Source organism: Dipodomys ordii, unplaced genomic scaffold, assembly GCF_000151885.1.
Source record: "Dipodomys ordii isolate 6190 unplaced genomic scaffold, Dord_2.0 Scaffold1, whole genome shotgun sequence".
Taxonomy (NCBI): Eukaryota; Metazoa; Chordata; class Mammalia; order Rodentia; family Heteromyidae; genus Dipodomys; species Dipodomys ordii.
The window spans coordinates 33716533-33741207 of record NW_012267217.1 but is presented as its reverse complement, the minus strand read 5'-3'; the positions used below and the strand labels follow the sequence as shown (position 1 = coordinate 33741207).

The following is a 24675-nucleotide window of genomic DNA, read 5'->3' as shown; positions in this document are numbered from 1 at the left end:
AGCAGAGCATCAGGTGCTGTGAAGAAGGAAAGGGAGAAGAGGCCATCTGGACTTGCTAGGAAGGGCTCTGGAGGCTCCTGAATGGGTCTTGAAGGATGAGAACAAGCAAGAGAAAACAGTGAGGTGTCTTTGTATCTTAAAGGCATATATTTCCTTACAAATAATCTAACATTCTTTGCATTGATGGATGACTTGTCATCTTATTTAAAAAAATTATATTAACTCAACTGCTGAAAAAAAAGAAAGAAAATATTGAGAGCCATGGCAGATGTATATGAAAGGCTGTTCCAGCCTTGTAAGCAGTTCTGTCGGCCAAAGCATAGGGCGCACATAGGGAAAGAGTTGCTATCTGAAGGGCTTTTTAAGCTTTGTAGAATTATTAAAGGTAAACGCCATTCTCTGAAGGATTTCAAGCAGGGGGTAATAACATAGTTGCATTTTGGAAAGAACATCTTGAAAAACAGGCAGGAGAATTAGATCTTTCTGTGAATTAAATACCACAGAGACAGAAGCTGAGATAGTTGGCCTTACTGACCTTACAACAAGATCATTTATGTTCTGCAATTTAAAAGGGAACAAGGTGATATGTGACTTTTCTCAGTGAAAGAAAACACCTCTGTTTTGCTAACCTTCACCAGGAATATTTTTGGTTTAATAGCTTCTAAAAGAAAATGTAGTATTAAAGGCAGTATCATTTTCAAGTGAAAGAACATAGACTCATTGCTAAGAAAGAGAACATAAAGTCTTAGGCACAGACACAGTAGATGTTCCCACAAATTAAAAAATTCTTCATAAATGTACAAATTGTTCATTATTAACATAACTAACATATTTAAGTGATTAATGTTAATTGATTTTGTTTTGTAATTGTTTGAAAATATACTATTACGACAAGGTTATTTATGAAAACTTTTCCATTTTCTTTCAGTTGATTTTGTTTTAAAGGATCCTAGAGAAAAAGAGGATGACAGAAAGACAGTTGAACTTCCACCTCATCGTGCTGAGTAAGGGATTGGGTTTTTCTAAGATTATTGACATATGTGAGCAGTAATATAAAAGTAAATAATATCAAACAGATAAACATTTCAGTATATGAGTATATGCTGCTATATTTTCTCAAACATGTGTTTATAACATACTTTCCATATATATATAAGATCTACATATTTAAATGCATGTATTTCCTATATAAAATCTTTGTTCTCATGGTCTTTACCTATTTAAACTGTGATATGTTACACTTACAAATTATTGGATAGATGTATAAACAAGTGGGTACATAGACATGTGGGTACTTGGTTAAAATTTTAGTACTCTAACCAGGTGCTGGTGGCTGATGGCTGTAATCCTAGCTAGAAAACTGAGATCTGATAATCCTGGTTCGAAGCCCAGGCAAGAAAGTCTATGAGACTCATCTCCAACTAACCACAAATAAGCTCAAAGTGGAACTACAGCTCAAGTGGTAGAGCACTAGCTTTGAGCACAAAAGTGCAGGGAAAGTGCCCAGAGTTCAAGCCTCAGGACCAACACACACACACACACACACACACACACACACACACACACACACACACACACACAGAATGAGAGAGAGACAGAGAGAGAGAGACAGAGAAAGAAGGCACCCTGTGGAAAAATCTTGGTGTAGGCCTTTGTGTCTGTATAGCAAATGGTATGGGCTTTAATTATAGTTGGGAACAAAAGCTTGATAACAAACTGCCCCAAACTACATTGGTGTTGTTGTACAACATATGCATATGTAGGATTACATGGATTAATATATAGAACATACAATGGCAATCAATTGGTTGTACAGCTCACTTATTTACACAATCTTCTTGATCATAATCACCTCCCTGCTATTCTCTCTCTTCTCTCTGTTTCCTAAACCAATCCCATCAAGTTGCCTTATCCATTTTCACACTGCAATTACCCCTAATATAGCCAAAAAAACAACTGTCATGTGGCCATTTCCATGTGTCTTCTTGGGAAGGTCTTTTCTCTGAGGAAAGACAAAATTGTACAGGTGGTGGTATTACCATGCCTGAAACACTAATCTATGCAAGAAAACATACATGCTTAAAATCATAGACATGAAGTGGATATATTTAAATATATAGATGTTAGGAAATCCTAAAGCTGAAAATGTGTAAGTTCAACTGTTTTATGATGGTTAACTGTATTATGAAAGACAAAGATAGCTGTAGGAGTTACAGAAGAATTGTGTCTTCTAGTAAGAAAATAAGAATGTTGTACAGTGCCTGGGGTTTATAAGTGATCTTTACTTATTGATAGATGGTAAAGTCCACAACTTCCATAGATAGGCTATACTATATTCTTAAAAAATAAAGGAAAAATTAAATGTGTGTTCTGAAATTACCAACTATTGATAAGGAAAGCAATTATATCAATCAGATTGATTCCATTTGACCATTGTCAATACTTGATCCTACTGTTGAATGAGGAGGATCAAGTATTTTTGAGACAAAACTTATGTGTTCAAGACTCAAATCTATTCCATAATTATCTTTATAATAAAGTTGCACTAACACCAAAATGGTATGTCCTTTATATATTTTAATACATATTGGCATATTTTTGTCATTTCCAAGAAATGAAATACATCATGTTTTTGTTAAATACAAACAATTACTCACCATAGTATATTCTTTGAGCACTTTTGTTGTGGTGTTCAGGACTTGTCCACACTGCCAGGTGTTCCACATCAAGCCTGCATCCATATTTAAGAAAGATAATGGAATGTTTCCTCTTTGTTTTCAGAATGGAAGTTCTGCCCAAGCCTTGGAGGAAGTCGTTTTTGTCTGCATGCAGTTATATTAGGGAGCACTTGAATGCGATGAACCCCACCATGCTGGCTGTGCTCGATCTGTGGCACAGTACATTTAAGTGAGTGTTTTTGACCTTAAGAGGTTTTTAAGATGAATTAAAGTTATTTTTAATCACTAGATTATTCTTTTTCCTATTTCAACTGAAAATTAAAATCTCAGTGACACATATAATGTGAGTATTCCAACACGGCTTTAAGTAAACAATGCAGAGTTGTGTGCAATAGTGGAGTGAGCATTGCCTTCCACCTCTGGCCCCGCTGTATTCTTCCTTTCTAGCCATAGGTTCCGAGGCTGAATTGCCACACCTGAACTGCACAGAACAATAGCTGCCACTGTCTAACCAGTTTGGAAACTGGATTTATATCACCCGAAGAGAATGGCACGAAGTGAAGTGTCCTAGTGAGTGGAGGTGGTCATGACCTACCCCCTAGGCCTTGTCTCAGTGGGGCAGTGAAGCTGTGAGTACAAGCACCCGGGAGAGAAAAATGACGCCGAGAAAACATCATCATCATCAACAACAGCAACAATTTGGCCTGTTAGGACTGGAGGGGCTCTAACGGACTAAGACAGTTCTGTGTGCCCTCCCTTGTAGAGCTCTGCCAAGGCTCTGGGAATCATTATGGCAATGCATATTATAGCAATGGACGCATTTGTTTAATTTAAAAGTAATATAGATTGGTATTTTTAAAGAGGGACTCTCTCAAGGTCTTTCCAGACCTGGGCCAGCCAGGCTCTTAGGATAGATGGGCCGGCATACTGGCATCCTCCTTTTCAAAGCATGAGCTGGGTCGTGGTTCAGTGTAGGGTCCTGGCTGCCCTCAGCTGCCTCCTTACCTGGGCGCCCTTGTCCTTGCAGGAGGAAACAATCCCTGCTGCAAACCTGCAGGAGCCACGCGAAGGACTCTGCGTGTTAGAGCAACAGTTAGCGTCTCTGGCCTTGCTCACCAACTTCTCTAAACTTACAGCAGTAGATGCCATGGCAGACTGAGAGCCTTCGCATCCCAACCCCCAGCTCAAAAGTATCTTACAAAACCCCCTGTGAATATAGACATACTTCACGCTTCTTTAAAGTGCCAGAATTCTCATGGTGTGACGTCATCAGGCTTTCAGTTATCTGTCCACCAAAGACATTCGTTTTGCTTTCAGTTGCTTTATTTTTAAAATTGCTTTATCTGTTACTGTACAGGTGGTGTACAGGGGGATCACAGTTACAGCTAAAAACTATGTTTCTTTTTGAGCAATGTCACCCCTGCCTTCAGCTTCTTGTGCTATGATTAATGCATCCATAAATAGCGTTTTATCCATGACCTTATTTACTGTCACGTGTGTTTATCGAAGAGTTCTAAAACAGGAATTGCTTGATCAATGCACGTTTGTGTTTTCATTTTAGTTGATGTTGCTAGATTTCTTTCCAGAATATTTGATGCATGGCAGTTACCCTGACAGTGAAGGAAAACTTCTTTTCCAAAACTCTATAGCCACGTGTATCATACCATTTATCTAACTGCTGCAAAATGTTATTCCTTTGTTATTTCTGTTTGCATTCACTGCAGAATTGGAGGATTTGCACATCTTTTTGTAATTTTTTGGAACTGTTAGTTCCTAATATATTAATCTGTTTTCTATTGGATTCTTTGTCTTTTCTCACTGATTTTTAGAACTTCTTTCTATAATAGAGGTTTCAGTTTTTGTGCTAAATAACCTGAAACAGATCAACAGCAGAAACTCATATTTACACTACGTCCATTAACTAAACCAATGGCTTTCCATGTTATAAATTTTTTTTAATTTACAATTCTTTTAGCATTTAATTTTTGACCCACTGGGAGATTATTTTTCCTGGGATACATTTGGTTTTCTTTCAGATAGCCAACCATGCCATCATTTATTAAATAATCTATCTTGTTCCTCTTAATTGACCATCTTTGTTCTAGATTAAACTCAATCTACAATAATGCAGAGAATACATAGTGACTCACAAAACGTGTTCCTACATTCTTTACTTTGTTTTTTTAATCTTTGAAGTTTTTTTGACATTTTTTTATTTTTAATAAGTTTTTTTTAATTGTGAAAATACTGTACAGAGGGGTTACAATCACATGAGTAAGATAATGAGTACATTCCTTATCAAGTATTGTTGCCTCCTCCTTTGTTTTCCCCTACCATCCCTTCCCTCTGTACAAACACAACATTGATTTGAAAGTGACTATATAGTATTTTTGTTTGTTTTGAGACAGAGTCTTGCTATGTAGTTTAGGCTGGCCTTGAACTCCTGATCTTTCTGCCTGAGCCTTTGATTACAGGCAGGAATCACTGTGCCTGAAACTCCTGTGTAATAAAATAACTCCTACTCGTGAAATGAGAGTTGGAAGCTCAATTTACTTGATGAAATGATACCACGCCTGTAGAGTACAATTAGAAAAAAATGCAATTAGTCCTTCCCTCATACTTCAAAGGCCTCTAGTGATTTCAAGAATATGCTTAGGCCCTTAAAGTTGTCTTCAAAGCTGATGGACCACATAAAAATTATATTAAGTGAAGTAAGCAGGCCCAAGAAACATAGGTCCCATGGTTTCCCTTATTTGCAATAACTAGTACATGTCTAGGACAAGCAGAAAAGGTCAAAAGCTATGCATATATAACCATATAAGATGATGTTAAGCGAAATGAACCCCAAGATAGGGACACAAGTGGTTTTATCCTTCTTGCTATTCTTTCAATGTACTTATAATGCACTATGTGATTCTTTTGTTTCTTCTGTATGTTGTTCCCCCATGGTATAACCCTGTTTTCACTGTATTTGATTTTGGAGCCCTGCATCTTGTATATACATTTTTATAATTTGGGGAGGGGAAGGGATATAACAAAATGCTTAAATAAGGATACAAGTTGACCCATTATAACAATGATTGTACAAGACACTATGTTGAGAATGAACTTTACAGTTTCGGGGCGGGGGTGGAGTTGGGGAGGTGGGGAGGGAAAATGGTAGAGGAAAAATAAAGGAGGAGGTAACAATGCTCAATAGGAAATGTACTCAATACCCTACTCATGTAACTGTAACCGCTCTGTACAGTATTTTTACAATAAAAATATATATGAAAAAGAAAAAAAAGTTGATTCTTCCAACTTTCCATTATGTAGTGTGGGTTTCTTTGGGTTTTAAGTTGGCTTATGATTAGGAAGATGCTGTTCCCACTCCATGTTTTTTTCTTTCATTCTCTTTTTTTGGATATTGGGGTTCAAGGATAACTTCTCGATAAGGCCCATGGTCTGTCTAATTTTTCGCTAGTCATGAAGCCATTATGAGGACATTTTTTCTTATAGTCACGAGGCCAACTTACTTTATGGAAGTTGTACCATTTTTCACTTGGGTGGTTTCCAATCTTTAGCACATTGAGTTTCCAAAACAACCCAGTTATTGTTGTTGTTTTTATTAATATCTACTCACAGGATTTCAGAACATACAGAGCTGGGTGCTGAAGTTTGCTTAATATTGTTCATAAAAAGATAAACTTGGTCTATTACTAGTTATTGTCAGGAAACCAAGAGGGAAAAAAGATGGAAATAAATGAAAGGAGAAAAGGAAAGAAAAGATATCAAAGTGTGAGAAAACAGCAGAGTAGATGCATAACAATTAGGCTCTTTTGTTATTATAGCAAAGGTGTTAGCAGCAGCAACTGAACCAGACTTCAAGACATTCAGGAAAGACAAATGGAAAAAAAAAACTTTTGCAGTGGGTTTTTGTAGAGAGATAACTCCACCAAATCCATTGTTGTCTTTAAGTCTTGGTTGTTTTTACTGTATGTGAGTTTTTGGAGTAGAGTAGGCAGTATCAAGTGATGCCTCTCTGAGTAGTGGCCAGTACTGCGTTCACAGGGCGTCTCTATGCTGGGTGACAATTGTAGGCCCTGAACACCTCAGAACATGTTACTATAAGAGATCTGTAGTGTGACAGGGGACTGAGGGATGTTACTGGAAACAGTCATTGAAACAACTAAAAAAACCCCATAAACCCATCCGTGTGGAGCCTGAGGGGATGCACTCTGGACATACCATTTGGTATCCACTGCTGGGTTATGGCAGGGACCATCCTGAGAAAGTAGTAACAGTGTCTACTGATACTTTATATATTTATCTAAACAATCAGACTGTTGACCAAGTGGGAAATCTTACTGCCAGAGAATTCATGGCAAAGTTTTAATGTCAAACCATTTGCTCTCAGAACATGACAGAGGGCACCTTTACCTAGAATTCTGTCTCAAATCAAACACGAAGGTTCTAAGAAAAATTGGTCTGATGGTTCAGAGGAAAACATATTCTAGGATCGTTGCTCAGCAACAACTACTTATGTAGTGCTGTTTCACAGTATATTCTCTCTATCCTAACTTACAGCTTTATAGTTCTGACTGTGCAACATGATACAAAAAGTTCACTAGTAGTGATTGTACCTACTTAAGCCTAATGTATTATTGATGTCACATACTGAGTGCATTGTAACTTAAGAGATGAATTTCAGCTTGAGAAAGAGATAGAAACAAATAGATTTGAAATGGGTTTTGTTTTTTAACCAGTATTTTACATTGATCTTTAGGTATAAATTAAATGTGATGTTCCTAATAGTGTGTTTATTATCTTTCAGAGGACATTAAAAATTACTTAATCACATGGAAACTAAATAGCAGTTTCTCAAGGGAAAGAATTTGTAGTTACATTGAAGAGAATAACACATCAATGGTGCTAATAACTAATATCATTCTTCCATTTTTTAGTTACATTGAAGAGAATAACACATCAATGGTGCTAATAACTAATATCATTCTTCCATTTTTAGTTAAACTTCTAGAGAAAAAAATTTAAATGTGTAAACCATGCATGTAATGAAGATCTGCAGAAAAGCAATCAGAAAAGGAATTGCATTAAAAGCTGTGGGTGCAAACAAGCCCTGTATTTATTCTAACAATAAGACAGGTTCAAGAGAATTTGATACATTGGGTCTCCATTAAGTGGGAGAATTTGGCCATGCTATCGCTCACTACTATCTAGAAATGCTTTCTTCTTAGCGAAAGTACAAATCTTGTTTTAGAAGAAGTAGATCTTGTTGACATCATTCCCTACCATTGGTATTAATTTGAATGAAAAAAACAACAGTCTAAATTCTTCAGTAAATGCTGGCAATTATGATCTTCTACTTCAAAGTGAAGTGTGATGATATCATACTGTGTTTCTTTTCAATTCAACTATATAAATTAATTTTAAATTTAGGAAATATTAGGGTTTGGACCTGAAAATTCCTCCCAAATCTCATGTTTTAGAGGCTTGCTCCCTAATGCAGCCATGTTGAGAGAAAAAAGGACTTTTGAGAAATACTTCTATCATGAGGGCTCTGACCTCATCAGTGGGCTAATCACTTTGTGAGCTGTTATGGTACATTGAAAGTTGATGGAAACTTGGGAGAGTAGGGATTACTTGAAAGGAGTGGTTCCTTGTGGGCGTGTCCTCGGGTTCTATATCTTATCCAGACCTCTCTCATTCCCTTTCTCTTTCCCTCTCTCTCTTTCCCTCTCTCTCTCACTTTCGCTCTCTCTTCCTGTCTCTATCTCTGTCTGTCCTCTTTTCCTTTTCTCCTCTTTCTGCTTCCTGGTTGCAGGAAGTGTGCACCTCCATACCACTCTTTCACTTGCATAATGCCTTATCTCACTATAAGCCCAGAAACAATGAAGTAAGTGACTACAGATTAAAACCTCTGAAATCAGGTGTCATGAACAAGATGCATTGTTTCCATAAACTGCTTTGTTCAATGGCATCTCATTTGTACAACTATTTAAAGATTAAAAAAAAAACCTTATGACACCAAGAGCCAAAAATAAAACTTTCCTTCTTTGCTTTTCTCTGGTATTTTATGACAGCAATAGAAAGCCAACTAATGCAGAAAAATCTCACATTCTTGAATGTTTGAATCAAACTTTCAGTGATGAAGTCTAGTAATACAATTTTTTGAGACAAGTCCAAGTGGTAAAACTGCCAACTACCAAAACTCTTTTAACTATTTATTTTTTAATTTATGCCAATATCAGGGTTAGACCTCAGGGGCCTTGTGTTCTTGCTCAGATATTTCACTTACCCTTTGAGTTTTGCCTTATGTCTGACATTTTGAAGGTTAACGAAGATGGATTCTCAAATACTTTTCTGGTTTTTTGGCTTTAAACCTTGATTTGTTAGGTCTTGATCTCCTGAGTAGCTAGGATTATAGACATAAGCCATATGGTAGCTAAATCACTATGTATTTTTATCTTTGCAGAAAATTACGTTTAATTGATGTAGAAGACTTTCATAATCGCCAGGATGCATTAGAGCTGTCTGTTTTTCAGAACCTTGTCATGAGACACATGGAATCTGCCAAAGAGACTCTACTTAAAACGTAAAGTTTTTAAAAAATCTCATGTAAAAAATATGTTTAGAAGTATGATCGATTGAGCATTTCATTTTAACTGCTTTGAGAAACATCCTATTTCAATAAATTTTTAATCTTCTGTTTGAGAATATATATGTCTTCAGTTATCTTGGTGTATATTGTATATACAGATGTTCTGCATACCATAGTTTATAAAGAAACAACATAACTACACCTGGATTTTCCAAAATGTCTAGTTTCTGTCTTTGATCTGAGAACAGTGTTGGAGACCATTCATGAGTGATCATGAAGTCATCATTCACCAGCTAGTTTATTTGGTATCTACTATTAATACATCCAAGGCACTTTGCCTCTTTCTTGGTGACTTGGAATGAATGTAAAGAATGGTTAGGAAGAGGAAATGTACAATTTAAGTAAGTTAACAGTCTCAGTGGAGGTTAGACATATTGATAATTAAAAATCCCCTTGGATTGGTCCTTCAGAATGGAATATGATAATTAATGATGTAGGTGCCAGACAATATACTCTGAAATAACATGGAACAGTTATCTCTATCATGGATCATTAATGTGTTAAAAATAGGACATTAAAAGTAGATCAAATTCAAATTAAGAGAAGCCAAATTAAAGTATAATTTAAAAGTGGGAGTGGATGCACTTCTGTGATAATGGCACTCTGGAGGCTGAGGCAGGAGCACCAAGAGTTCAGACCAGCCTTGACTATGTCCTTTGGAGGTTTTGGTTTTTTAATCTCATTCATTCAGTATCTGTACCCTTACACTTTACCTTGCCCTGGTTATGTCCTGGGTATTGCTTTTCTTTTACTGATATAGTATTCACTTCTTATGAAGTTTCACGTTAACCTGTGCAGCAGTACTTTCCCATTTCCTATTCCACAAGCACATGATATACTTTTGTCTGTATGAAATTCCCTGCCTTAGAACGTTCATCTAAGTGGAACAACATGCATATGGATACCTCCTCTGGCTCCTTAGATTAGCTTGAGAAGAACTGGGGATGAGTTAACCTTTAGGGGTATCTTTGAAGGCATTTCCAGAGGTGATCATGAAGGCTCTGACCTAATAAGTGGATTCACTCCCTGACGGATTTATAATATGATGGCATTATTGGAAGTGATATAAAAAAAGGAAGTGAGCCTAGCTGGAAGGAGTGAGTGACTGGAGGCCTGTCCCTGAGGGCCATATTTTGTCCTGGTATCCTCCTGAATTGTTTTATTCTGCTACCTGTTGGCTGTGAGACAAGTACTTCTTCTGTCACCCAGTGTCAGCTCTATGATGTTCTGCTCCAGCATGTGGGGCCCACCAATCATTTGCAGGACCCTCTGAGACCATGCGTCAGAAGAAATAGTTCCTTCTTTAAGTTACTCTCTCAGGTAGTTTGACCAAATCTACCCAAAGCTAACTAAACACATGTGAATCCTTCATCTGAATTTATGCTTTGGCAGGCTCTTTTAACTTTCCATGTAAACTAGTATAGCATCAGTGTAACTGATTTATCCTTTTTTCCCCCCTCTGGTATTGTCCCTTTTCAAGTACTCTATATACCTCCAGTTCGGTCTCCCATTTACATCTATATTTTTTAACCTGTTTTTTAAAGATCTTCTGCAACATGGACCTCATCTACCATCTTCACCCATGAAAACACTTTCACCTTGGACCATGCCTGTCGAAAAAATCATGATAAAGAAAGCAGAAGATAGCTTCTATGACTAGTTTGTAACCACTTTTATCACGGTTGAAAAAAAATCTTTCATGGGTTAAGTTTAACCACCTACAGAGTTTTAAATGTTTTTTTTCTAAGATCAGATGAGAATGATAGGAAGATTAGAAAACTGTCCACTTCCTTTCTTCTTAAGCTCCCTGTTTTAGCCTTGAATAATTGTAAAGATGTAGGTATAAGGAGATTAAAATGGAACAAGGATTGTTATTTATGTTTGCTGTGGCTCATTACCAAAAAAAAAACCCTTGCTTTTGTTCTTTGGTGTGCAGCCTAAGTGACCCTTCCTCTATGAAATCTTCAGTTACCTTATCAAACATGAGTGCCTGTAGAAATTTATTCTTTTCTAACTCAGTCTTCTTATACGCATCCCTCTTTTGCTTCACAAGTCTTTGAGAACTGAGTAATACCTTGTACTCTAAATGTTTTTACACATAACAGCCACTCATATAAATATTTTTTGAGGTAATGAGTGAATTTTATTCGTCCTTTTCCCAGTTCTAGAGCCCCCGACTTATTTCAGCTTGGTCTGACACTGGAAACTTCTCAGTCCCTTTTGTTGACCTAGCATGTTTTCCTTCCTGAAATTTCTGCTTGTTTTCTTTTTTCTTAAAGTGTTGCTTTAACAGTGATGCTTCCCTGTAGAAGCGTCTGTAATATAGTTCCATAGAACATCTGTCCTTATTTCTTATTTTTTTTGAGGTAGGGCCTCACTGTTTAGTCCAGGCTGACCTTGAACCCTTGTGCATCAGCCTCTCAAGTTTTGGGATTATAAGTGTGTACTATAAAACCTAGTTTTAATGTTTAGTTCTCAGAGTTCTGCAAAAGTTGTTAGTGAATTTCTTTCAATTCTCCAGTATACTATCCCCATCTTCTATTATCTCTGTTTTATCCAGTAAGATGTTCAGATGTGTTCATCCTACTTATCTACTAATTTTACTTTTTAATACTACTTTGCCTGTATATCCTTTTTTAGGGCTTTCCTCATTCTCCTTTCCTCATTTTCATTCGTTGATGAAATTGCCTTTCCATTAAAAAATACAGTTACTTAAGTGGAAAATTATATCTCTACCCTTTGACTTGCTATTTTCCTGTTATGAGACATTGCTTTCATTATTATAAAAAAGAGGTGATGGCATGCTTTTCTTTGTGTCTTCTACAACTGTTTTTAGTACATAAGTGAACATTCAGTATGCTTTTTAAAAGGTGAAATAATATATTTAAAGCTTAGATTTGTTTTCTTGGAATATTCAAGCAACTTCTGATATTATCTTATCCATGATCTCCTATGAAAGAAAATACCAATATTTCCAGATCCTTTGGTGTTGGTCAGTGGTTTATATAAACTGAAAACTTCACTTGTTTTCACCAGAATGTGCTATATATGAAATTGTATCACTATTTTTCTATTACAAGGACTCATGGACAATTGAAACTTTTTTAGAACAATTACTCTTGCTGGATTTCACAAGAAAAGAAGTTGGAAAAAATCAAGTGTATGATTTTGTTGATTTGTGTTTTTTGAGCAAGTGGGAAACGGACATGAAATACCACATAGGCTTGCTTGGGATAGGCTCTTCAATCAGTTATTCACATTATAGTTCTAAACTAACAAATGTATTCCCCAGAGAACATTTAGGAGGCTGGAGGGAAGTATCGCACAGTATTCAATAAAGTTAGTTCTCATATTTCTTCAAAAATAGCAGGACTCATAGTTCCAAGAGTTAGATTTATGTCTCACAGCATCACATCATTGAGTCATTTTCTATCGCTTATGATTTCAAATTTCTTTTCATAGTAGCAGTGAAATATTCTGGCACTTACATTTTGGAGAGTGGATAATGTCACTTAGCAATATACCTCTTTATGAGGACCTTTGGATGTCTCGAAATTACTATTAATGCTTAATGTAAAAGGAGTAATTCACAGAGAGTATTGACTTTTAAAAGTCTTTTGTTCTTTCAAGGTGGTTTCCAGAAGTGCAGAATATTTATTACCAAGGTAATAAAAAAAGGCAATTGCCAACTGGTGACAACAGTTCCAAATTGGAATCCTTTTTCAACTGTGCAGCTACCCTTATGACTTTACAGCTGCAGGAACTGACTTTGGTCTCCATGCAAGATTTCACAGACCTAATTGCACAGCCCCCAGTGAGTATGTTCAGTTGCATCAACTTGTACTTGCTAAAATTCTAAAGCATCTTTTCCAGTGAGAGGGCACTCACCTGTGGATAAACTTATGCAACTTGCATACTTAACATATATGATTATGATCACAATAGGTGAAAGTTTGGGGAAAATAATGAGAATTCCTATCACTAAGATATTTGCCTGGATAGAATTTTCTCTCTAGCTAATAGAATTTTCTCTCTAGCTAGAAGGCTCTCTTAATTACCACCTGAACAAGGCCTTGGAACTATAATGGTCTCTTGAGTTTATTCTTTCATGATTTCAATAGCCACTTCTATGCATGCTCTACTTCCTTTGAGACTGTGACAATATGGGTAACCAGTAGTTCCAGTGGATACAAGATACCAACAAGACTAGTGTGGTACTTACTAATTCTTGTTCTCTTTCCAGTTCAGTGCCTTGGCTTAACTGTCTAGAGTGTGAGAGAGGAAGTATGGGTGAGCTTCTGTGTACTCTAAATCTTTAGTTTATCAAAATTGGTATATGCATACATACATACATACACTCATGCATGTACATATGCCTACTCATATGTGTTTGTGTATTAAATATATAGCTATATAGAGTTATATATGTAGTTTTAACTTTTTGTAGGAATCTGTGAGAGCTTTTGAACATCCTGGTTTCATCATGAGGCTGGTTCTTGACGTTGACACCATTAAGTTTGAACCTGATTTTAATGACTATATAGACATCCTCGTAAATGTTTATGATGTCATGATGAAGGCTGTCAGTTTTGTGCCACGAGTTGAGACCAAATTGTATTCCAAGTGGGTAAGTAACAAAGACATTCTGAGTACTCGGAGGTGCAAAGTGGTATTACCTCCAGTAACTTACGGAAGATGAAGATGGTTTCCCTCAGTTGTGGTAGCTAGAATGTGCCTATAAATCTATAAATAAACATACTGGGTGGTGTGCAAGTAGTTACAAATAAATTTACTGAAGTGTAATGGACTCTGTGGAGAGCTTGAATAGTATAATTCTTTAGAAATACTTAATCAAAGCCCAACAAAATAAATACCAGGAGAGTGGAGCCAAAGGGAAAGAGGAAAAAGAATGAAGGGGGAAAGGGAGAATGTAGGCAAAATTCATTGTATATACCACACAATTGGGAAATATAAGGTTGAAGTGGGGTGAAGACAATGGAGGGATGACACAGATCAAAATGTATTGTGTTCTTAAACTGCCTTGTTGAATGGCAACTCCTTTGTACAACTACTTAAATGTAATTAAAATGTTTTCAAAGGGGCTGGGAAGGTGGCTCAGTGGTAGAGTGTTTGCCTTGCATGCAAGAGGCCCTGGGTTCATATATACATATATATTTAAAATATATGTGGAGAAACAAAAGGCCCAGTAACATTGGCCTATAATACAGCTCTTGTTCTATAAAATATTCTTTTCCTATTAGCCCTATCATAAATAATGCATATTTTCCTAATCTAGTCTTCCACTGACCTTTCCACTGAAGCTTTCTCAGCGCAAGAATTCAAGTTTTGGTAGGGTTTGGATTAGTTGACTCTTTCCCAGAGGTCTCATACCATTGCTGTGGCATCTGGTCAGTGCTGTAGACTTCTGCCATCCTTTCCCAGCTCTGCAAAACAGTCTTCTGATTCATTAACCTCCTCGGGTATCTTTTTCTGTGAATAATGAGCTCCTATCTGTACTGTCAATGCATTGGTCCTGTCTATGACTTGTCTTCAGTTTGCTACATCAAATCAGCATGTCTGAAGCTTCCTGAACTTGGAAGGTTTTCAAGTCTTGTAATTACAATCTATAGGTTTTTTTCCTTTCTACTTTTAAGATAGTTTATAATACATCATGCATTCAAAAGCATACAGAAAGTAGTGTATAAATTAGGCACCAGTTTAACACCTGTGTAACGTTAGCTTATTTTAAGAAATGGAATATTACTGATACCTGTAAGCTGTCTCTTATTTACATCTCTATTCATCTTTTACCTTCTAGTAAAAGAATTGCCATTCAGAGTTCTGGCATCATTGTTCTTAATTTTTTTTTGGTTGGTTGTGGTGCTTGAACTCAGGACCTAGGTGTTGTTCCTGAGCTCTTTTGCTCAAGACTAGCATCCTATCACTTTGAGCCACAAGTCTACTTCCAGTTTTCTGGTGGTTAATTGGAGGTAAGAGACTCAGGGAGTTTCCTGCCCAGGCTGGCTTTGAACTGCAATCCTCAGTTCTCAGCCTCCTGAATGGCTGGGATTACAGGCATGAGTCACTAACATCTGGCTGTTCTTAATTTTTTAAAGAAAGACTTGAAACATCTCTGTAGATTCCTAAATAATTTCTGCTTGGATTGTCCATATTTCTGCATAAGTAGAATTGTTTATATAGAATTTGTAATTTACTGTATTTCATTTGAAATTATAATTATGAAATTCTTCATCTTAAGGCTATCATTCTGTTCGTTGCATTCCTAATTTTTATTTTCCAAAAATTCCACTAAGTAATTTCTTCAATAGACTTAGCCATTTTTATAGTGTTTTGTACTTATTCAGATTTCATCAAACTTTTACTTCTCTTTATACATATTACATTTTTTATATTCTTTTTTTTAGGGGGGAGGTCCGGTTGTGGGGCCTGAACTCTGGGCCTGGGTGCTGTTCCTCAGCTCTTCAGCTCAGGGCTAGCACTCTACCACTTGAGCCACAGTGCTACTTCCGGCTATTTTTTTCTGCTATGTGGTGCTGAGGAATTGAACCCAGGACCTCATGCATGTAAGGCAAGCGCTCTGCCACTGAGCCACCTTCCCAGCCCCATTTTTTTATATTCTGTATATAACAGGTTCAACCTCTGTGGTCTTTTTCCTATCTGATTAAGGCATCTGGAGGTTTGTTTCTTCAGGTGCTTTTCCTTTATTATTATGAGGTTATGTACATAAGAACTTTATGCAGGGGCATCTTTGAGGCTGTGAATTAAGCTGATTTCTCTGTGATTTTCATATTCTCTTCGGTGTTCTGGATACCCCTACAGACCAAGGATCACTATTTTTTTCTTCTTTTTTACTAAGTCATTGCTTAATGAACGTTGGAGAACACTGGTAATGTGAATTTTACCTAAATCTGAGATTAAGCTTGTAGTTACAAATTCTTTGTCATGGATTAACAGGGTAAAAAGAAGATATTTTCCTTCTCTACCACCCTCCGCCCCTCTGCTTATTTCAGGAGTCTGTTATGCTTGAGTGTTTTCTAGGTTTATCCTCCCAAGCCCTCATTTTATTGTGCCATGCTTCAGTGTTCTCAAGTATACAGGAGGAGGTGAATTAAGACTTCTCCCTGCTGACTCTAGCTGAAGCTTGATCCTGTTGTTGGAGACTGGAAAGCAAAGCACAGGGCATGGGCATCAGTAAAGCTCCTAGTCTCTGCTGTCCTGCATTGAATGACCTCTGGCTTCATTGTTTTGTTCATTTTAGCCCTTCACTTTCTCCTCTTATTTTGATTCCCTAGCTACACATTGTAAGAGATAAATTTAGTATTTTTATAGCATATTTATATGTTTTGAGCTAGTTGTTTGCACCTATTCCAAAATTGTCATAATTAAACATCTCTCAAGAAATTTGCAGTTTATTTTGTTCCTTGTATAATTTCAATTCATTTAGTGCATTCATTTCTATTCTAATGGTACCCTGCTTTGTTTCAAGATTGGAAAATGTTGAGGCAGATTGTGAAGCAGACAAATAGAACAAGCTAGCAAGATAAGAATTACTAAGCTTTAAGTAGAGTAAAATAACAGTTATGCTGTGATTTTGTAGTTATAAAATATGATTCTAAGCTTACTGATCTCTAAGATAGAAAGGAAACTATGACAAGTTTAATTTAGGATTAAAATAGTTAATTTAGATTTCTCAAGGAGATAATGACACTTTTCCTGGGATCAAATTTTTAGAGAGATATCTTTCATGTGGCATCATAGAGGAGGCAATGGTTTTAGTTTCCTATGTACCAGGATTATCTGGTAACATTAAAAAGATACAAATTCCAGGGCTCACCATGCTATGTTTGGAAACAGAGAATAATTTACAATAATTGCAATAATCTCAATGAACTTTCATAGCAGCTAATATGTGGAATTCATTGCTATTTTAATCATATTTGATAGGAACTGAAAGCAGACAAAAATATACTTTTTAAAAATGAAAGACTAACTCACAAGACTAAAACTCAAGAGGCTAGTGTACTGAGTCCCTGCTTGTAATTATCTCAGGATCTAATCTGATATGCTGTAGAACATGTTAGGTATCTCATACAAAATATCATCTCTCTAAAGTCTTGATGGGAGCTGATTAGATTTCACATCAATTTTTTCTTTTTTAATGTTCTTATTTAATTGTAGAACTACTGTACAGAGGGGTTACAGTTACATGAGTAAGGTAATGCGTACATTTCCTATCGAGCATTGTTACCTCCTCCTTTGTTCTTCCCCTACCATCCCTTTCCTCCCCACCTCCTCATATCAAAATTATACTTTCTGACACACTTCTACAGTCCCAGTGTTGAATTCTTCTTAGGAAGATAGTTTTATAAACTTTAGAAATTAGAAAAATGGTTACTAAATGCAAAAAACATTCTATTATGAATTGTGAGCATCACAAGAGAGCCAATAATTTCACACTGCCCATTGTATGATATAGATTGTATTTTTTATCTTTTTCAGGAAAGATAATACTGAGTATCTACTGAGCCTGGGGTGAATTGATGGAGATAACGGAATTCACTAATGTTCTCATCACTCAGTTTAAAAAAAAAAAAAAGTTTCTGAAATGTCCACTGGAGGGCAGAGCAGTCAAATGCTCCCTGATGCCTAAGCAGATTCTATAAAGAATCATTTGATTAGATAAATTTAAAGCTCTATGGATAATAATTTTTGTTCATTACCACTAAAGAAACCTGTCTTGGCCTGAGATAACTTTGAATACAAAATTAAACCACCCACGACTGACAAAAAAAACCAAAACAAAACAAAATTAAACCAAACACAAAAGATTATTCTCCAGAGTGGATTCAGAATTCTGATAAAACAGGCTCATTTTCTGGGGCACCCTTGGCCTAATAAGAATTACATATTACAGGATATGGCTTGAAGGGGAAGAGAGATGTGATTCCTAACTAAGTGTACTTGGCATTTTGTCCACAAATGAAAGCTCAAATAGAGAGGAAACTGGAAAACCAGAAATAAAACAAATTTGTTACATGTTTAATGGGGGAAAAAAGAAACCTGCCTTTGGGAAGACAGATATAGCATAGATATTTTTAAGATTAACTTAGCTCAGATAATAAACCATGTCCACACATCTACATGACTTCTTATTCAAAAAGGGGAAAAGGCAAACTATGAAGATTTGTTTGCTTATTTAAACTTGTTGTCTGGTTCACACTTGCTCACTGTTATTCTAATTATGATAACAAAATACAAGTTCTACAGTCTATTTCCATTGCTATTAACAGAATCAAAGATCAGAGGTCAGTGAATGAGTAAATGGTTGATTGGTCATTGTCTTTTCCCTTCTAAGTGGAAGTTCTGTTACTGAAGAGCATGTTGATATTATTAAGCTAGCAAATTTTATTTTCATAATGCTCAATACAAGTAGTACCACAGAAAGCTAGCATATATGGTTGTAGAGTAAAATATAGGTTTGCCTTCCTATATTCAAAATCTTATTTGTATATATTTCAAATGACTGATCTTTCAAAACAACAAATTACAACTATGTGAACCGCTAAGGAAATAAAAAAAATACATGAAACATAAGAGTTTAAAACACTACTGTGATTAGATCAAATAAATTTCTATAGATTCTGGGTGCCAGTGGCTCATGCCTGTAATCCTACTCTGGAGGCTGAAATCTGAGGATCTTGTATTGAAACCAGCCTTGGCAAGAAAGTCTGTGAGACTCCTGTTTCCAATTAGCCACCAAAAAGCCAGGGTAGAGCTGTGGCTCAAGAGGTAGAACTGTAGCCTCGAGTAAAAGAAGCTCAAGGACAGTGTCTGGGCTGCCGTTAAAGCCCCATGACTGGTGCAAAAAATGAATAAATAAGTAAATAGATAAAATTTAAAACATAAAAAGAAGTCATTGTGAATAAAAAAGAAAGACAGTATCATCATAAAATTGGGACTTTTACCAAGGCAAATAATATGGCCATTAACTGAAGGTTTTCAAGATGGCTTCTTATTTCTCCTCTTTATTTAGGAAAGTAGATCCAAGCCAACAACCTTGAAGCCCATAATTCTGGATGACATTGTAAAGGCACACAAAGAAAAGATTCGTGAGGTGGTCATGAAAGAGAGCGTGGCGCCTATGGAACACCTCAAACTCTATGACAAGTATGACTTCTTAATCACTAAACAAGCCGAGAAGGATGTTGATGCGTTCCTGGCAGAAGATCATAGTTACGAAACTATAATAGAGGAAATTCGCAAATACCAACGGTTATCAGAGGAAATACGATACACGTCCAGAAAGGTGATGACTCATTTTGTACAACTCTGGTCTTTACCTAATGATCTTTTCCCAGCGTTACTAACATGCAGTTAGTGAGCACACTGTGAAAGAATTGAGAGCTTATGATATCTGCCACGCGCTGTAGTCAGCCCTAAGTACTAGGAGCAGACTGTTCTCATGTAGCTGAGATTCTAGTACCATAAAACTTTCTTTATAATACTATCGCCTCGCCCTCAATTCTAAGAATTTATGTTTCTTCTTTCTTTCTTTCCTTCCTTCCTTCTTTCCTACTTGCTCGCTTTATAAATTCTTTGAAAAAATGTGCTAATTACACAAATATGTGCTTGCTTCTTTTTAGTAGGATACAAGTAATTATTTTCTAGTATCTAATTTTTGTGTGTACACTGGTATGGGAGCTTGAAAATGGATCCTAGGTGCTGTCCCTTAGCTTTTTCATTCAAGATTAGTGCTCTACCACTTGAACCACAGTTCTACATTTTTGTGGTTAATTGGAGATAAGAGTCTCATGGACTTACTTGTCCTGGCTGCCTTTGGAAGATACTCAGATCTCAGCCTCCTAAGTAATTAGAATTATCAGCATTAGCCGTAGCACCTGACCCTACTACTGCCCTGAAATAGAAATGGCTTCCAAGATAATAAACTTCAAGGACATTTATTCAGAAAATAATTGTAAGATACAAATTGGTATTCAGAAAACCATCCTTGTATGAGCTTAAAAAACAGACCCAACTCAACCTTGTTGGATGGTACAAAAAAATTAAGGTGAGAATATCAAAAGTATAAGATTCTTTTACATGTTCCTATTTCTCTCTATGATTATTGTGCTTCAGACTGTCCGTTTAGGCATGTTTGAAATGCACTGTGAGGAGCTAATCCGAGCTCTGGTGAAGCGAGCAGATATTATTTGTGGGAAACTTATCGCTAAAATGTTCCGGAACCATCAGGATGTAAATACAAGGTAACTTGGCGATGATCTTGGGTGTGCTTTTATTGGGAGGAAGGAGTAATCCTCAAGTATGATCAGCTGCAATAATGGCGGAGGGCAGTGCCGTAAGTGACCCAAAGGAGAAAAATCCTGGCATGTTTATTTGTACCAGGCTGTTAGTGACACTTTGTGATGTGGCTATTCATTCTATCTCTCTTTTACCATAAATGTGTGTTCATAATTGTCTAAATCAAGGACTGAATGTGGTTGCATTTTGTTGGCACAAGTCAGGCAGATATGATCTAACTTTAGTGTGTGTGTGTGTGTGTGTGTGTGTGTTTGAGTGAGAGAGAGAGAAAGAGCGTGGGGGGGAGAGAGAGAGTATTGGGGCTTGAACTTAGGGTCTGGGTGCCATCTCTTAGCTTTTTCACTTAAGGCTAGCACTCTACTGCTTGAGTTATAGCTCAAAGTCTAGTTGTTTGGTGCTTCATTGGGGAAAAGACTGACGGATTTTCCTGCTGGGATGGCTTTTAATCTCTTAATTTGTATCTCAGCCCCCTGAGTAAGGAGGATTACAGGTCTGAGCTACAGGTGCCCAGCTATCTTTAGACTTTGGTATTTGTGTGGCCAATATACAAAGTGAAGTGTCTAAGTGTCACATAGTAGTTGTCATAGGCCATAAGGAATTCTTAAATTTGGAACTTTGTTTTGTATTATGTTGCTCTCCAAGGCTCTCAAGTTGTTTGCTGACCTGGAAACTCAGTTGTCAACTAGCCTGGGGATTGGTGGGAAAGCTGACCCATGTCTGTACATTCATCGACTACTACTAATGTGTTCATCTGTGTTTAAGACAGGAAGCTGAATTAGTGTGCTTAGTTTTCCACCAACTGCTGCTGGTTGCTGTAGGAAACTTCTTCTCTGGTATCAGTCACAAGGGGGAAAAACACAGAAGTTTGTTTATGAGACTGTTCTGCTATATGGCCCGGGCTGCCCTGTCACTTGGAATTCTCCCGATTCAAACTCCCGAATGCTGGAATTAAAGATGTGTAATGCCATACCCACCCCTTAGAATTTTAAAAATAGCTATCAGAGAAAAAAAAAAAGAAAAAGACAGTTAAGATATTTACCTGAAGATGTGTAGAAATCCAAAGGAAACTCACTTAACCTGTATTGGGTTGGGTCAGGCTCTAAAATAGGAATGAAACTGCTGAAGAAGGTAGGAAGGGAAACCCAAAACAATACATGATAATCCGCCCTGAACCGGGCCTTGAAAGTTGGACAGAAAAAGAGACATGCTCATTTTCTTCCCGTGTGGGGTCGGAGGAGAGAGGAGCTGGGGAAGGCTGCTAAGAGGAAGTGACTGTGCCCGAGAGCCCCGTGGGTGGATTCCAGGTGGAGAAGAGAGTGTGCCAGGCAGCAGCAGCAGTGCGTTCCAAGAAGGTACCGTAGCAGCGCTGCTTTTCCAGGCTCTGAAAAGAAGAGCGGGGAGCAGGAAGGGCGTGGGGGGGCAGTGGAGGAGGCACCACAGTTAGACTGAATATAAAATAGAGCCGTATTTTCAGCTTAAACCATGTTTTCCTCTAAAAGTACCGGAACAGTGAAGATGTCTTTTACCTGTAGCTTTCCAGGTTGGGTGAAATGTTTCGTTTAGTGTCACAGCTCATGCAGCTGCCCTTTCTCCTCCTGGACTGTTATAGATATGGATGAACTCAGCTCACTGTCCATGAGCCCCTCACAGCCGGTCTCCGCGTTCTCAGCGTCCCTGCGCTTACCTCCTGCGGCTCTGGCCCCACTGCCACCCCTCAGCCCTTCTGTGTTCCCCATGTTAACCTCACCTCTTCAATTTGGAAAACAGGCCCAAAACGCTCTTCCATCTTCCAACCCCGACTTCAATCCCCAGTCTTTCCCCCTTTACCTTACTTTATGAAGAACTTGCTTAGACTTGCATAGCTCTTATTCCTTTTCCCCCTTCTTTCCTACCCCAGAGTATGTTCATTACATATATGTGCACAGTCCAAAGTAAAAAGAAGCTTCTAAGCACAGAGGTCTGTTTCAGCCATTCCCTCTATGCAGGGCTGATGGCTTCCTTCCTTTGTACCATCTTAAACTAGATCTCTGGAATAGTCCTTAAAACTATGGACTATGGAAATGGCCATTCACGGTCCTTTTTGCCACCTTGCATTCTGAGAGCCTTTACCTCATTTCTATATTTTTGTAATTAAACATTGTACTTGGGATGTAAGTGATGATTGTTAATTCATATTGAATGAATAAGTGAATGAACACAAATATGCATTTAGTTCATTAGCTGCTCTATAGGTAAGTTATCATCTAACTTTACTCTTCAGGCCATGGAGCATTTAATTAGTAAACAGGGAGCTATTTTAGAGTGAAATTGAATCATGAATTTATTTGTAAGATTGCTTTTGTCTGGTGTTTCAGATTATGTGAAGAATTTGAGAGGATAGCAGAAAAAGCTCTTAGCACTCCACCAAACACAGCAGAACTAATGGAAATGAAGGTATTGCTTATAAACTATTTGTAGTGTGGATATCTGTTCGGTATTGAGACATAATTCAGAAAACAAATCACAGTAGAGGCTCAGATGAAAAGCATTAACACAATGCTTCATTCGTGGGTGTTCAGTTTGATGACGTAGGCTGCACTGGCCTGGCTGGTCCCCCATTCTCAGTAGGGTCACTCTTTTGGATCAATTAATTGTGGTATCACCTCAATTGGCTCAGCTAACTCTCCAGTGGGTTAAGCACTGTAAACACCCTGCCCCCCATGAAGTGCAGCTTTGTGCTACTTGTCTCTCAAACTCCAGCAGGAGCACCAGGGTATTTTCTCTTGGCATGCAAAGACACATACCCAAGCCTTGTGTAAGTGCTTTTCTAGTTCTTTGGTCACATTAGCTGGCATCTCATTGACCAAAGCAACTCAGAGTGAGAGGACACCACAAGGAATGGATCCTGGAGCAGTGAAGTAGTGGAGCAACACATGCAATAATAATCAATAATAATAATAATCTAATAAAAAAAGCTTTGAGACCAGTGCTAATAATGATCATAGTCATCATCCTCATAGATATAGGCCAGGTCTGTGCAGGGCAAATTGACAAGTATGGTTTGTTCCCATTTTGGACACTTCAGTTGTTTTTCATTGTCCTGTGTTTGAAGTGTCCATCTAGTGACTTATAAAATAATACAAAACTACAATTTTATCACCATTTCATGTTCATTCTTTTTATACTAGGAGTTTACAGGATTCTCCTTAAAAATATTTTAATATTCCCAAGTCCCAACAGAGCCCTTTGATTTTTTTATTTCAAAATACTTAAAAATGTAAATCATCTAACACGTAAGATCATTCAAAACTTTGTGTAGTCAGGAAATTATAAAAGGAGCTGGCATTATGTATGCATATTCTTCAAATTATTAACTTAAGATTTATTATAATCAGTAGAACCAAGTTTTATACACACTACCTAAATGAATTTTGTTTTCTTAAGTTATGTGTACTTGGACTGGAATCATTAGAGTATGTTACTGTGTGTGTGTATATAAAATACACAGAGAGGTTCATATTATATTGTTTGGGGACATTGTAATATTTCACATTAAGTGTTGAAGGATGTCAAGTGATCTTTTAATTATGGATGATTCTAAATGTAGTTTGAGAGTTATAGAAATATGACTTCCTTTTCATTAAAAGAAAATCATTTAGGAAAATTATTGGGTATGAAATGTCATTTGTGCTGGGAAGGTGGCTCAGTGGTAGAGTGCTTGCCTTGCATGCCTGAGGCCCTGGGTTTGATTCCTTAGCACCACCTAAGAAAAAAGAAAAAAGCCGGAAGTGGCACTGTGGCTCAAGTGGTAGAGTGCTAGCCTTGAGCTGCATAGCTAAGGGACAGCGCCCAGGCCCAGGCCCCACTACTGGACCCCCCCCCCAAAAACAAAGAAAAGAAAAGAAAAAAAAAGAAATTACTTTGGGCTGGGAAGGTGGCTCAGTGGTAAAGTGCTTGCCTTGCATGCATGAGGCCCTGGGTTCGATTCCTCAGCACCACATAAGCAAAAAGAAAAAAGCC

At 37.3% G+C, this 24675-nt stretch overlaps 1 protein-coding gene across 1 annotated transcript in view; it reads left to right on the top strand.

The window, feature by feature from the left end:
* The window catches only part of Dnah7 (dynein, axonemal, heavy chain 7), a 197157-nt gene that overhangs the window by 10101 nt on the left and 162381 nt on the right, over positions 1-24675 (top strand). The window contains exons 5-12 of the mRNA XM_013013366.1: positions 929-1004; positions 2782-2907; positions 9151-9270; positions 12967-13150; positions 13784-13963; positions 19391-19663; positions 20494-20621; positions 23031-23109. Of these exons, the coding sequence (XP_012868820.1) occupies positions 929-1004; positions 2782-2907; positions 9151-9270; positions 12967-13150; positions 13784-13963; positions 19391-19663; positions 20494-20621; positions 23031-23109 (1166 nt within the window). The remainder of the gene's footprint in view (positions 1-928; positions 1005-2781; positions 2908-9150; positions 9271-12966; positions 13151-13783; positions 13964-19390; positions 19664-20493; positions 20622-23030; positions 23110-24675) is intronic.